We start from the raw sequence: 14,945 nt of genomic DNA on the forward strand, positions 1-14,945 counted from the left end.
TATCATGTTATTGAGGTTGCTTCAACCAGCGGACATGAAAAACCACCCGCGGCAACAGTGTTAAAGTAGCCCAATTTGGCAACACTGCGCCCCAGCATTTAGCTAGGAATTTCAAAGGTATGAAAGTGAAATTAAACAAAAAGAAAATGACAGATTATAGTTTGATGACAAATTATCATGGAAGGACCATATAGATTTTATATTAAAGAAATGTGGAAAAAAATTTAAATTTAACGAACAGTAGCAGGACAAGATTGGGGTGCTGATAAAAAGTCATTAAAGGGCATTTATGTTGGTCTTATGCGATCAACCCTAGACTATGGATGCATTGTTTATGAGTCAGCATCATCAACGTTGTTAAAGAAATTAGATATCATGCAATTAAGGCATTAAGACTAATTTTAGGAGCAGTTACCAGTAAACCACACCCATTGCAGCATTACAAGTAGAAACATCAGAAATGCCATTAATTATAAGAAGAGAAACTATCAATGGCGTACTGGGTAAATCTACAGGGACAAAAAGATAATCGTCCTGTAAGGGAAGTTCTGAATGATTGCTGGGAAATTTTAAATGCAACAGGTAAAGACTTTGCATGGAAAATAAAGGAGTGGGTTAAAGAAGTTGGTCTAGAGTCAATATCATTTGCCCCAATAGTGGTAGCATCCCCAATTCCACCCTGAATAATAGATTATCCGGAAATAGACATAAAATTACATAAGAACAGAAGGGAAATTAATGAAACAGTTAGTTTAATTACATATATATATGAGTATATAAAAAATTCATACTTCTCATTTCTTCAAATATATACAGACGGGTCAAAGAGTACAGATACTGGAAGGACAGGGGCTGCATTCTATGTTCCAGAGTTTGAGGTGAGGAAGGCTGGAAGGATAACAGATGGTGCATCAGTATGTACAGCTGAGATGATAGCTATTTTAATGTCAATAGAGTGGGTTGATAAAGGACCTGATAAAGTAATAATATGTTCTGATTCAATGGCAGTCCTTTTGAGTTTACAATCATTGGAAACAAATAGAACTGACATTTTAGCTGAAATCATGATTAGGTTATACAGTTTATGACAGATGAGAAAAATAATTAAATTTATGTGGGTACCTGCACACGTGGGAATTCAAGGTAATGAAGAAGCAGACAAAATTGCCAAAGAATCAATTAAAATGAAAGAACCAAATATAAACATTGCACTCAGTAGATCAGAAGGAAAAACATTTTATTTTAGAAGCATGCAATAGGAAATGCCAGGCAGTTTGGGACTCATGTCATACAGGTAGACACTATTACAAGGTTCAAAAAGACATAAAGAAAGGCAAAATAATTCACAACCTAAGCAGAAAAGAACAAGTTATTTTCACACATTTACGAACAGGACATTTAAATCAAAATCACACTTTACACATTATAGGGAAACATAACACGGGCCTATGTGATGTCTGTTTAATAGAGGAAACTGTAGAGCATGTTATGAAGATATGTAAGACATATGAAATAAAAAGGAGGATTCTTAGGGAAGAATTACAAGCTGTAGGATCCCAGGAATCTAGCCTACTGTTGAAATCGTTGATCAGCTGTCACTGTTGGTGAGAACCTGTGTGTGGAATAATATGCGAATTATATGAATATGGCTACATTAACTGCTACAGAGATGTGTAATATAAATGTGTAAGGGTATGTAGTTTACAGTTACTTACTGAAGGCCCTGACTGAAACACCACGGTACGCTACTGAAAATTTATAATACAGTACTGCAATACCAAATTTCATGAATCATTTGAACCAATTTGATTCAAATTACTGACCAAGATGACCAATTTGCATACCTAGTAGTGCTCAGTAAGGCTTTAAGTGTATTATATTAAGTTTGTTGATGTCTCCGAGGGACATCAATAGTGATTAAAGAGACTATCTCAGTAAACTGTCTCACCCAACTCACAGTAGGACTGGCTTAGTTTCATTTCTCAAATACACTGAAAAGCACTTTAATTAAAAAAAAGCTCTTATATGGTATCTCTTGCTCCAAAAAAAAGCTCTTAGAGTGTTCTAACAAAGATCTCCAGAAAACAATGGTCGTCAGTTGTTGCAGAAATAAATCATGGTTTTACTGGGTAACACGAGAGAGCACTAAGCTATCTGGTATCTCTTGCTCCATGAGGCCCTGTGCCTTCTTCATAGCTGCCACATGAGACTTACCAACAACAGCTAGCTCATGCAAAGACACTTTTCACCATCTTTTTGAGCTGATAGCTGTAACATGAAGTGCACGTCTTTTTTAATATTACTGTTGAGGGTTTTATATTACTGAAAACAGCCAACAGAGAATTAACCCTCATCCCTGCTTACATAGTTACATGTCGCCTCGACAATACCAATACTTTAACGCAGTGTGCTATGAGAGTTGGGATGCATAGATGCCCTTGAGGAGTGTGCCATGGATACAGCCCTGAGAGCTAGCACACTGTGAACACACACCCGGAGCAGTGGGGAGCCATTTATGCTGCGGTGCCCAGGGAGCAGTTGGGGGTTTGGTGCCTTGCTCAAGGGCACCTAAGACGAGGTATTGCCGGCCCGAGACTCGAACGCACAACCTTAGGGTTAGGAGTTAAACTCTCTAACCATTAGGCCATGACTTCCCCAGCTCTTTGTCTAAGAATTTATCCTTAAGGCATTTTTATCCTGTACTCATGCAAGTATTTACGATTGATAGCAGAGGGTGAAGAATGGAACCTGCCATAGCAGAAGTTAAAGGCACAATATGTAAGATTTTTATTTTATTAAAATATCCAAAAACCACTAGAACATTGTTATATATTTTGCTGAATTGTTTACTTAGATTATTCCAAATGTTTCGAAGAATGTTTAAATCCACAAAAAATAAGCAATTTTAACTAGTGACATGGACCGTGTCCATAGTGTCATTGTGTCAACTGCCAATGACGTCATAACCCCTCGATTTCTGGTTTTGTTTTGTAGAAAACATATGGAAACACCAAAGACGCTTTAATATGTTGTGCGTTTTAATAGACTGGTGACAACCGCACAGAGTAACATTATAACAGAACTTTCAAACGTAGTATGATAAAACAGCGCTGCTTTTTTCCCCCACATACCGGAAGGAGCGTTGACTGTGGCATAATAAAAGCTCTGCTGTTTCGAGCTGTGTGTCATGCTCGTTCAGCGGCCTCATTTCGCTTTGATGGCTTTCAGCCTCACCCTGCTTCATTCTTCTACGTTAATAAATCATTAGCTCATCCATGAACATGATTTCTGCCCGAGTCCCGTCGGATTGCATCGGCTGTGGGGATGAAGACGACAACTCCCATGATTCCACACTATTGTGCCTTTAAGAATGTTTTTTATGTCATTACACACCACATCTGCTTACAAGGCCACTTGTTCTATGTTTGTACGCATGTTGAGGACAGAATTTTACATATTCATTTGAAGCATTGTAATGGCAGCAGATTTATAAAAGCACTCAGTGTTGTGTAAAAAAACAACACAGTCTTTTTTATTTAAGCATTGGAGTGAATTGTTTTTGACAAGTGAAACCGCAAAATTACACTTTAGGACTTAATGCATATATATATATATATATATATATATATATATATATATATAATATTATATATATATATATATATATATAGTCTAAAGTGTAATTTTGCGGTTTTATATATATATAAAGCGGCAGCCAAGTGCAGGAACACTAAACATGTCAGTAGTCTTTTAATTTGTAAGTAAAATGACATCTGTGGTTAACATTCCTCTAAGATACTTTAATTTTGTTCCAACATACAGTCATAACTAAAATGTGAATTTCTTTTTTTATTTTTATTTTTTTTTTTTTTAAACAAAAACAAAGTACAAGCAAGGATGTGAAATCTGTGCTTGATGAACAACTGTTGCCTTTGTGAAGCAAATTATAGCAGTGTATGTTTAAAAGAAACTTTGGTTTAAAAATTTACATAATGTGTGTATTTTATGTTGATGAACAATTTGTTTAAGTTTCTATAATTTACCCCAGACCTTATTTTACTCATAAATTGAAAACCACCATTCTAAAATAAGCTCCGTATAACGGCATAAATGAACAGGTCTGGACGCATATAAACTTCATCCATCACTTTGATGAAAGTGATATTGGCAAATGATTTTGATCATAAACTATGACATTTCACTTTTTTATTAATAACATCTCAAAAGCCACATGGTTTCACTTTGTCATTCAGGTGCATGGGGTGAGAGCAAAGGCACATATACTTTAGCCATCAGTTCTAGTTCAGTCAACAATAAAAAGCGAGGGGAATTTCAAGCAATAAAAACTCTCTTTTCACTTCACTCTCTCTTCCCACAATGGTCGGAGCGTGAAAATCGTCAGTTGTAGAGGAAAAAGGGAACACATCTCGACTGGAAAGCCACTGAATCCTTTTGGTCATCCTCAGCGAGAGATTTCTCGCTGACTTGCACCGAAAAGTGTACCGTAAATCATCAGAGGGATTTCGTCTGGGGGAGAAAACAACAACAACAACTACAAATGGCCAGTGAGCGATTTACTGTGATCTTGAGGTAAAACGGTGACGAGGATTTCAGGTCTATACAGCCAGTTCCGCACGGTTTAAGGATAATCAGTGTGTCAGTTTGGGCTTTCTTATGTAAAACAGCTGTCTTTGAAGGCGGATCTTTTGGCAGGTTAGTTCAGAACGGTGGCGGAGGAGCTCAGACACAGACAGCGCGCGAGGCAGAGAACAGCTCTTGACGGAAAAGCGGAGTGTCTGGAGACGAGCTGAAGTGAATATTCACACGCTTACCGAGCGGATTCAATTTCAGATGACTTCGATAAAACGACGCCGTGCCTTCAGTTTGGTCAGTTTGGACACACTTTGAAGAGGATGAATGTGGAAAGTAACGCGAGAGCAAGTTGAAGTGTACTTTCATGAGGGAAACAGACCGTCAACATTATATCACAGGAGAGGACCATAAGAGCTTTAGAAGAAGGAATTATCATCTGTAGATTGGGAATTGAACATAAATTGTGGAAAACCTCTCTGTATGGTTAGAGCTTTCTAATACTTATCTATCTAAAGGTTTTTTTTTTTTTTTACATATTACTTTTAAACTGAACTGATTGTTTGGAATCTGAGTTACTGACTTTGATGGATTCACAAAGGAAAACAAGTTTTCTTTTTTACTAATTCATCCTCACCTCTCTTTGGTATACAATAACTTTTAGTCAACCAGCTAAAATTATAAAGAGCTACAATGAAGCAACTTTTCAAGTAAAAATACGGAGCTTTTTTTTGTTTGTTTTTCTGAAAGACAATCATTGCTACATGAATTTATATTGAAAGACAATGTCTGGTGCCACTTTTGGACTCAGCCTTGTGCTGCTGTGCATGGCCGGGTTTTGTTGCGCTATCAGTTCCATCGACCCGGACCGGCCAGGTTCTGAAGGGAGATGCCAGGAGATCGCTATTCCACTCTGTAAAGACATTGGCTACAACTTGACAGTTATGCCGAACTTAATGGGACATGAAGATCAAAGTGAGGCGGCAATAAAGCTGCACGAGTTTGCTCCACTGATTGAGTTCGGTTGCCACAGTCATCTGAAGTTTTTCTTGTGCTCGCTCTATGCTCCCATGTGCACGGAGCAGGTATCCACACCCATCCCAGCGTGCCGAGTAATGTGTGAGCAGGCAAGGCAGAAGTGTTCTCCCATCATGGAGCAGTTTAACTTTCACTGGCCTGAGTCACTGGACTGTTCCAGACTGCCAAATAAAAATGACCCCAATTACCTTTGTATGGAGGCACCTAACAACGGCACCGATGAGCCCCCAAAGGGCTCCCACACTCAGCAGCCAGACTCCCGACCCCCTCGGCCAGGTAACAGCCAAGAACTGCCGATAAAGGAGAGGGTCGGTAAGACAACATGCAGCAACCCCGGAAAGTTTCATTACGTTCAGAAGAGTGAGTCCTGTGCCCCCAAGTGTTACTCAAATGTCGACGTGTACTGGAGCCAGGGCGACAAGCACTTCTCCATGGTGTGGATTGCCGTCTGGTCCATCCTGTGCTTCATCTCCAGTGCTTTTACTGTCCTCACCTTCCTCATCGATCCACAGCGCTTCAAGTACCCCGAGCGGCCGATCATCTTCTTGTCTATGTCTTACTGCGTTTACTCTGTGGGCTTTCTTATAAGACTTTTTGTGGGGGTGGAAAACGTGGCCTGTGACCGTGACAGTGGCGTTCAGTACATCATTCAGGAAGGCTTGGAAAGCACTGGCTGCACTATAGTCTTCCTCATTCTTTACTACTTCGGAATGGCCAGTTCCCTGTGGTGGGTCATTCTAACTCTCACGTGGTTCCTTGCTGCTGGGAAAAAATGGGGTCATGAGGCCATTGAAGCCAACAGCAGCTACTTCCATCTAACGGCATGGGCCATACCAGCAATTAAGACCATCATGATTCTAGTTATGAGGAAGGTAGCGGGCGACGAGCTCACAGGGGTCTGTTATGTGGGCAGCATGGATGTCAAAGCCTTGACGGGTTTTGTTCTTATTCCCCTCTCTTGCTACCTCATTATTGGCACTTCCTTTCTACTGTCAGGGTTTGTGGCACTCTTTCACATCCGTAAGGTCATGAAGACCGAAGGAGAGAATACGGATAAGCTGGAGAAGCTGATGGTTAGGATCGGCGTCTTCTCTGTGCTTTACACGGTCCCTGCCACTTGCGTCATCGCCTGCTATTTTTACGAGAGTCTCAACATGGATTATTGGAAGATTCTAGCAGGAGAGCAGAAGTGCACTGAGGACAGTAAGAGTGGAGAGGAGTGTGTGATGAAGAGCTCCATCCCAGCCGTGGAGATCTTCACGGTTAAGATTTTTATGTTGCTGGTAGTGGGCATCACCAGCGGCATGTGGATCTGGACCTCCAAAACGCTGCAGTCGTGGCAGAATGTTTTTAGCCGCAAACTTAAAAAGAAGACAAGGAGGAAGGCTGCATGTGTTTTCACAGGAAGTGGACCTTACCTCAAGCCTCATCCTGCACTGAAAGGACATAAAACCAAGTACGAACCGGCAGGTCCTCCTGCGACCTGTGTATGAGCTGGGCCTCTATACAAAAAGCCAAGAAATTATAAAGTAAATGCTGGACTTAAATGAACTGCAAAGAGACAAGCCAGCAAATGACACAACAATGCTCGTATTTATTTTATGCAAACTTCAGATGCAACGTCCCCAACAGGTTTTTTTAGTTCTTGGTGCTTGTAGTACATCTGAAACTTTGCATAATTTGGGAACAGTTTTGTGAAACAAAGAAAAAGGGAGTGAGTCCATGTTGCTGTCATTTGGATGCCTGTATCATGTCACGTGCAATAGTTGTTTCCCTTAGTGACAGACAGATAGGGACTGTAGGGCTGTGATTAAAGACAATGAAAGGACTCAACAAACAATGGGTGTGAATGGCTCGGGGAAAAGCAGCTCCTCCGTGGCGTAGTCGTGTGGCTTTTCTATGGAAATGAAGGCTGTGTTATACACAACTGCACTGACATTGAAGTGCAGCTGCTCAAAAAGGCCTCAGCAGAGAATGAACTGCCTATTTTTAGGCCTTTTCATGGAACAAAGTAAATCTTTAAGCACTAAATATTGCCAACACAAAGAGAGAAACTTGTTATTTGAGTTGTTTTATACAGTCAGTTCATGCTCTCTGGTTTGTTTCATTATACCAAGCTCTTTTTAATATCCTATATACATTTGTGTATATTTCTAAAGGTTCATATTTTATAAGAATAAATAAAACATTTTAGTTTTAAATGTTTGCAATGAAAAGCAAACGCTTTTATTATTTGTTGAGTTTGAAAAGTTTTTGTCTATGACTTTCTTTTTTCTACAGAACACAAAAGAAGTCCATACAATGACAGTCAGTGGGGTTGACAACAATACTGTACCCAGACTTTCATTGTATGGAGAGAGAGAAAAACACTAAGACATTTTTCAAAATATCTTCTTTATTGTTAGAATAAAGAAAGGGTGAATTATTTCTTTTAAAGGGATACTCCACCCCAAAATGAAAATCTTGTCATTCATCACTTACCCCCATGTCATTCCAAACCCGTAAAAGCTCCGTTCGTATTCAGAACACAATTTAAGATATTTTGGATGAAAACCTGGAGGCCTGTGACTGTCCCATAGACTCGCAAGTAAATAGCAGTGTCAAGGTCCATAAAAGGTATGAAAGTCGTCATCAGAATACTCCATCTGCCATCAGACGTGCAATCTGGGTTATATGAAGTGCTGGGAACACTTTTTGTAAGCGAAGAAAACAAAAATAACGACTTCATTCAATAATTCCTTTGTCAACGGTCTCCTCTGTGTCTCTCCATATCACCGTATGGTGTATGCTCTTCTGTGTCATCCGCGGCACAAGGATGCACTGTTTCTACGTGTATTTAGCTTTGATTTGAAATAAAACAGCGCATCCTTGTGGCACGCAGAAATGGGTACGATTAATCCTTTGGGTAAACATTGGAGGATGAGCAGCATGTACTCATCAATTGTGATAAACTTCCCATATTCTTATTCTTTTAAAATATCATAAGAGATGAAATACTGACTTTAAATCCAACCTCAGGCCTCAGCTTCATGAGTAGTAGATTTTATATATATATATATATATATATATATATATATATATATATATATATATATATATATATATATATATGATAAACACTGTGTGTGTAACTTTAATGACATCAAAGATTTTTCAAGGACCTTTTTTACTTTTTAAAATGCCCTGGCTTTCATATTCCTATCTTATTAAAATGAATCTATTCACTTCCATGTTTCATTGATAAACAATGCTAAAGCAGCGACTTTCAAGTTTTTGTTTTGGTCTCCATGTTTTGCTTTTTTATCTCTGTTGTAATTGGGTTATTTTTGAAGTGTTGCCTTTGATTTAGGAGTGCCTTTTTCACCATCGCAGAGTGGATCACTAAAAAAGTCTGTTACCAACAAACACACATGAATGTCCTCTGTGCTCAAATCTTTTTAAACTTATTGCTAAACCTTTTAGACCACATTAACAGTGGAGGCATCAAGTGAAGTCTTGAAATCTCAGATTGTATTTGTACGTCTATCTATCTGTCCGTCCGTCCCTCCATCTAGTTTGAATCTCTTTTTTTTTGTGCCTCCTTAACACATCAGTACTGGTGTACTCAATATTTTATGGTGTTAATATCTTAATACTGGATTGACCTGAGAAACTCGGGTTCATAGTAGACACAGTGAGCCTTAAGGTTATCTAGAGAATACAGAAGGTTATTTTAACATTACGCCTTTTAGTAATCTAATGACATGTGTCATTAGCTTGAATCCATAGAGCACATTTGTGTAGACAGGTGAGGCTGACTTTCAGGCGTTGCACGGTTAGATGAAAACTATAACATGCAACATAAAAGGAAAGTACATTTCTCTCATTACATGCCCTATCCTGTCCTATAAGCTTCTGTTTTTCCTGATGTGTGTTTTTAATTTGATTTGAAATGATTTGTGTTAGGAAATGAGAAATATATTTTCAAGAATCAAATGCTTATAAAATGATCATATTACTAATTTGTAAAAAGCAGTTTATTTCCCCTAGAAATGCACACACCCAGATTCATCATCAGGTGCCTTTTGATCTGTCTTCATACGTAATGTGCTTGTGTTGTAAATAAATCCACTCTAAGTATTCATTTGGAATTTTAAGTTCAACAAATACAGTGAACAGCAAGTGGCGAATGGCAAAGATTTATTAGGTTGTCATTTATTACACTTTCAGTCATTAAAAGATTATGGTATGTTTGGACAATTTCTCTGCCCTTTAAAAGCTTACTTTAGGTGTCATGTGCAGCGTTTATGCAAAAGTGTGTGTGTGTGTGTGTGTGTGTGTGTGTGTGTGTGTGTGTGTGTGTGTGTGAGAGAGAGAGAGAGAGAGAGAGAGAGAGAGAGAGAGAGAAAGATCTAAAACAGGTCTGATCTGATGAGAAGGATTGAGTGAAGTGTGTGTTCTGTACTTTGCCCAGGGGGTATTCAAGTCTCTACAAAGTCCTTGTAGTGTTTCAAAATTCAGACACACAAATCAGAGAAGCCTCGTTTGACACGCACACACACACACACTTCTGTTACACTCTGTCACACAGCCCCATCTTTTTCTCGCAAACACACACACATACTTGTGTACAGACCAGGCTGTTTAAGGGCCACTTGGACTCTGGGCCCTGGGGTGTGTGAGTCGAACTGTAAATATCAATGACAGTTACCACTCCACCTTCTTCTAAAGACTATCTCACTGTTTTCTTTCCACTGTTTTCATTCTTACCTGCTATTTCTGTAGTTGTGACTTAAAGGTGGGTTCACCATGTGAAGATGGAGTGTGTTTTTGAAGTGAGGTAAGAGCTGAAGTGTAATGGACAGCAGCCCATTTCGTTTTACTGCCACATCTAGTGCTTTGCACATCTGAAAGGGCCTCTTTCTTGCCAGTGTCCTGACATCTTTATCTAGGTGTTTGCTTGCTCTGTCCAGATGGTAAACATCCATTTCATAGTTTCTCAGATATTTAGTTTCAGGTATAAATCCTTATTAATTTTGCTTTTGCACATTATAAACGACTATAATCATTTCATTAGTAAATTGGCTTGGGAACCACTAACTTTTTATTCAGATTTCTTATTAATCCTTTCACATTTCTGAGGTTCTCAGAAGTAAACTTTTGTACTGGTGAATGGATTCTACAACAAATATATTTTTGTGTTCCCATTTACTCCAATAGCAGAAGAAAAAAAATATGATAGCATTTCTATAACTTTCCAAAAGAGGGAAAAAATACTGAGAGATTGATTACATTGGTGATAAGAGAGAAGGATGTCAAATTTGCTGTCATACCCACATACTAATAGAAACACAAACACACAAACATCAATTTTATTCAACTTAAATCAAAATAAATATAACACAAAGTATAATGCAAAAAAAAAAAATTAACAATGACAAAAATAAAACACTTTGAAAACACAATTCTGAATTTATATCTCACAATTCTGAGAAAATAGCAAGATTTAAGAGATATAAATTCTATAAATTCTGACTTCTCGTATTTCTGAGTTTACATCTTACAATTCTGACTTTTCTACTGAGAATTGCAAGTTAACATCTCACAATTTTGAGTTTATTTCTTTATGCGCATTAAAAAAAAAATGTTGCATGAACTTAATCTTTCTGCCCCAGAAACACATTATAAGGTTAGGTTGCCTACTATGTTGTGCTGCCGGTCTTAGTTTGCTGTGTGGTAAGTGTGCTGACATGCTAACATAAATCTGTAGGCTGACTGACTTCAGGCAGGGCTGGCTCTCTTTGATCAGCTCTTTTTTGAAGACGCCCGTACACTCATCACCACAGGCCCTTCAGCACCTGTTTTCCAGTCAGGACCTGTTTAAGAAAAGCGTTGCTCCGGTCGACTCACACAGAAACACACCGGAACACTCACTCTCACAATGGCTGTGTTTCTTAAAGTCAGTTGTCAAGTCTTGTATTACCTTTCTATAACTTTTTCTATAACTAAAAAACCCATGGTTTCTCTCTTGTCTCCAGTCTTTTTTCAAACTGCCTTTGAAAACTGCGCCTGTGAAATGGCTTGAAATAACAGCACATGAAAGAGATTAGAGAGGAGACACTGAGAGGGAGTCGCTATAAAGAAGCTGCGTAAGCACCTTCCTGTCCCTTCCAATGCCAGATCGTTCTGAAGATTTAAGATTTCTATTGAGCTGGTTGATAGGACAGAGCCTGTGAACATCTTGATAACTGTAGCTTTATATCTTTAGAGAAATGCTTTCTGATAGTGTTTTAAGACTGCTATTTGATCCATCATCATTATTAATTCTCTTTTAGAATGCACACAAAAGAAATAATTTTGTTTTGAGTTTTGAGCAATTTGGCAACTAACATCAACAATATAATGCCCAGACAGTGGCATGAGTTTCACTTGAAGGTTTCCAAAAATAAATCCTGTGCACTACTCTTGCATCATTACAAATTTTATTAACAAAGTTTTAGTCAACTGACCTTCCTCTGGGCTAGAATACACACATATATATAATATATATATTCATTTCACAAACTGTATCATTTTTTACTTTTAACTTTGATAAGCTTATTTAAAAGTTTGGCATGCTTGAGTTATGAGAAACTTGTTAGAGGTGCCATATCATTTCATACTAACTATTTTTAACAATGAGTATGTATCTGGACATCGCTAAATTGTCATGTCAGTCCAAAGAAATGTGGCAGCAGTTCTTTTAAAGAGATCCATTATGCGCTTATTACACTGCCTTGACAGCCATATGATTAAACCAGTACTGCTGCATTACTGTGTGTGTGACTTCTGGTAAACGCAACTGAATTTCCAGAAAAAGTCACACACTGGGATGAAAACCGAGGGGAAACACATTAACCTCCCTTTTTAGGTTCTGCTATACCTCTATTTTGTCCTGAAGTCCTAAAGTGAACCTGAAATAAGTTTTGTTGCAAAACAATCAAGATGATAAAACAGCTAGCAGATATACACATGTACAAACAGGTGTGAGCATTGTGTGATTGAAAGAAAAGAGGTTAAAGAGGCAAAAAAGCACTAGTAAACAAACGTGCCGCTTCCTTGTTTTCATCTGAGAGCCTTTTGGAGAAAAGTGGCCCTTTGCAATTATCAGTTGGGAGAGTCATTATAGAAGAATCTGGAACAATGGCAACACTCCCATCTGCCTTGCACCAGGGGCACTTTCCTTCCCTCTTCATTCCCGTCGTCTTTCTCACATTCTCACAACTCATAAGGGGCCACCTGCAATCAAACACCTTTGAACAGTATAAAGCCACAGACAGATAGAGAATGAGAGATAAGATCTTCTATAAAAACAAACAGCAAAGATGTGTGTGTGTTTACGTCTGCGTCTATGTGCTTGATGTGTGTTTGTGATAAGGAGTGTGTGAGCGAGGCAACACAGGGGCGTATGTGTGTGTTTGCATGTCTGAAATTGCCCTTTGATGTCTGCACCTTGTGGTAGAGGTGGAGGACTTCTTGGGAGAAAGTGAACAAAGAGAAGTGACAGTTTTGTAAACACTCAGATCACATTGAAACTAAGTACAACAACCCAGGTCAACCTGATGAGTCTATTTTTACCTTGCATTTTCTATGTTTATAACACACTTAAGCTGTTTTATTGTGTTGTTGTTGTTTGTTTTTGTTTTTGTTATAGCATATGTTCTGTGTCTCAGAAATTATGTGGAATGTGGAATATTAGAACAGGAGAGTGAAATATTGATATTCAGAGTGTGACAGGAAGACTAAAACCACACACAATCTGGAAAAAAAAATCAAAGTTAAGACATTTAAATGGACAGTTAACTAAAAAATGAAAATTCTGTCATTATTTACTCGCCCTATGTTATTTCAAACCAATATGTTTCATTTTCTCTGGAACAGAAATGAGAAAGATGAAGGGCTGTGAATCACTACAACTGGAAAATTTAATCAGAGTTGAACATAACTGAATCAGTCTCAGTGAATCTCCAATGAATCATTAGGACCAGTTTTGCGAATTTGATAAAACAATTAATTGAGAAGAGTAGATTCAAATCATTGTATGAATCAGACATTACTTCTTTCTTATGGCAAATTAATAAATCAATGAATCATTTGGGTCAGTTTTGTGATGTCACACCCCATTGGACTTTTGTTCTGTTTTCATCCCTCATGTGCTTTGTGTGACCTAGTTTCCCTCATGTTTGATTGTGTCATTTAGTTCAGGTGTGTGTCATTAATTGTCTTCATTTGCTCCTGTATTTATTCCTTACCTCCTTCACTTATTCATGAATTTTTGACCTTGCCCTGTGTGTTAGACCCTCTTCTTTGTATGGAGTACTATTAAAAGGATATGTTGTTATAGTCTTTGTCTCCCTATCAGCAGTAGCGTGACGTGAATTTTACCCACGCACACACACACATATACACTCACTGGCCACTTTATTAAGTACACCTTGCTAGTACCGGGTTGGACCCCCTTTTGCCTTCAGAACTGCCCTAATTCTTCGTGGCATAGATTCAACATGGTGTTGGAAACATTCGTCAGAGATTTTGGTCCATATTGACATGATAGCATCACACAGTTGCTGCAGATTTGTCGGCTGTACATCCATGATGCAAATCTCCCGTTCCACCACATCCCAAAGCTGCTCTATTGGATTGAGATCTGGTGATTGTGAGGCCATTTGAGTAAAGTGAACTCATTGTCATGTTCAAGAACCCAGTCTGAGATGATTTGAGCTTTGTGACATCCTGCTGGAAGTAGCCATGAGAAGGTGGGTACACTGTAGTCATACACAACTGCCGCTCACTGGATATTTTCTCTTTTTCAGGCCATTCTCTGTAAACCCTAGAGATGGTTGTGCTTGAAAATCCCAGTAGAAAATCCCAGGGTAACATCAACAATACCATTTTTTTTAAATACCCAGACCAACTCGTCAGGCACCAACAACCATTCCACATTCAAAGTCACTTAAATCCCCTTTCTTCCCCATTCTGATGCTCGGTTTGAACTTCAGCAAGTCGTCTTCACCACATCTAGACGCCTAAATGCACTGAGTTGCTGCCATTTGATTGGCTGATTAGCAATTTGTGTTACCAAGCAATTGAATAGGTGTACCTAATAAAGTATATATATATATATTTAAATACTACAGTATTTTGATATAAACAAAGCTTTATAGAACATCAGCAGCATCAATATGATACAAAACAACAATGATCAAAAAATAATTATAATAATTTATAATACTATATGTGTTCATCTGTGCATTTATCTGCATTTTACAACAACTTTTAATGTTTTCAAAAACATGATT

At 38.3% G+C, this 14,945-nt stretch overlaps 1 protein-coding gene across 1 annotated transcript; it reads left to right on the forward strand.

The window, feature by feature from the left end:
- Positions 1–4,257: 4,257 nt before the first annotated feature.
- LOC109095321 (frizzled-10-B-like) lies at positions 4,258–8,089 on the forward strand. Its single transcript, XM_042762513.1, has one exon. It carries the CDS (start codon positions 5,376–5,378, stop codon positions 7,119–7,121), a length of 1,746 nt encoding a protein of 581 aa, XP_042618447.1. The 5' UTR covers positions 4,258–5,375; the 3' UTR covers positions 7,122–8,089.
- Positions 8,090–14,945: the final 6,856 nt, after the last annotated feature.

The sequence above is a fragment of the Cyprinus carpio genome, chromosome A8 (assembly GCF_018340385.1).
Source record: "Cyprinus carpio isolate SPL01 chromosome A8, ASM1834038v1, whole genome shotgun sequence".
Lineage (NCBI taxonomy): Eukaryota > Metazoa > Chordata > Actinopteri > Cypriniformes > Cyprinidae > Cyprinus > Cyprinus carpio.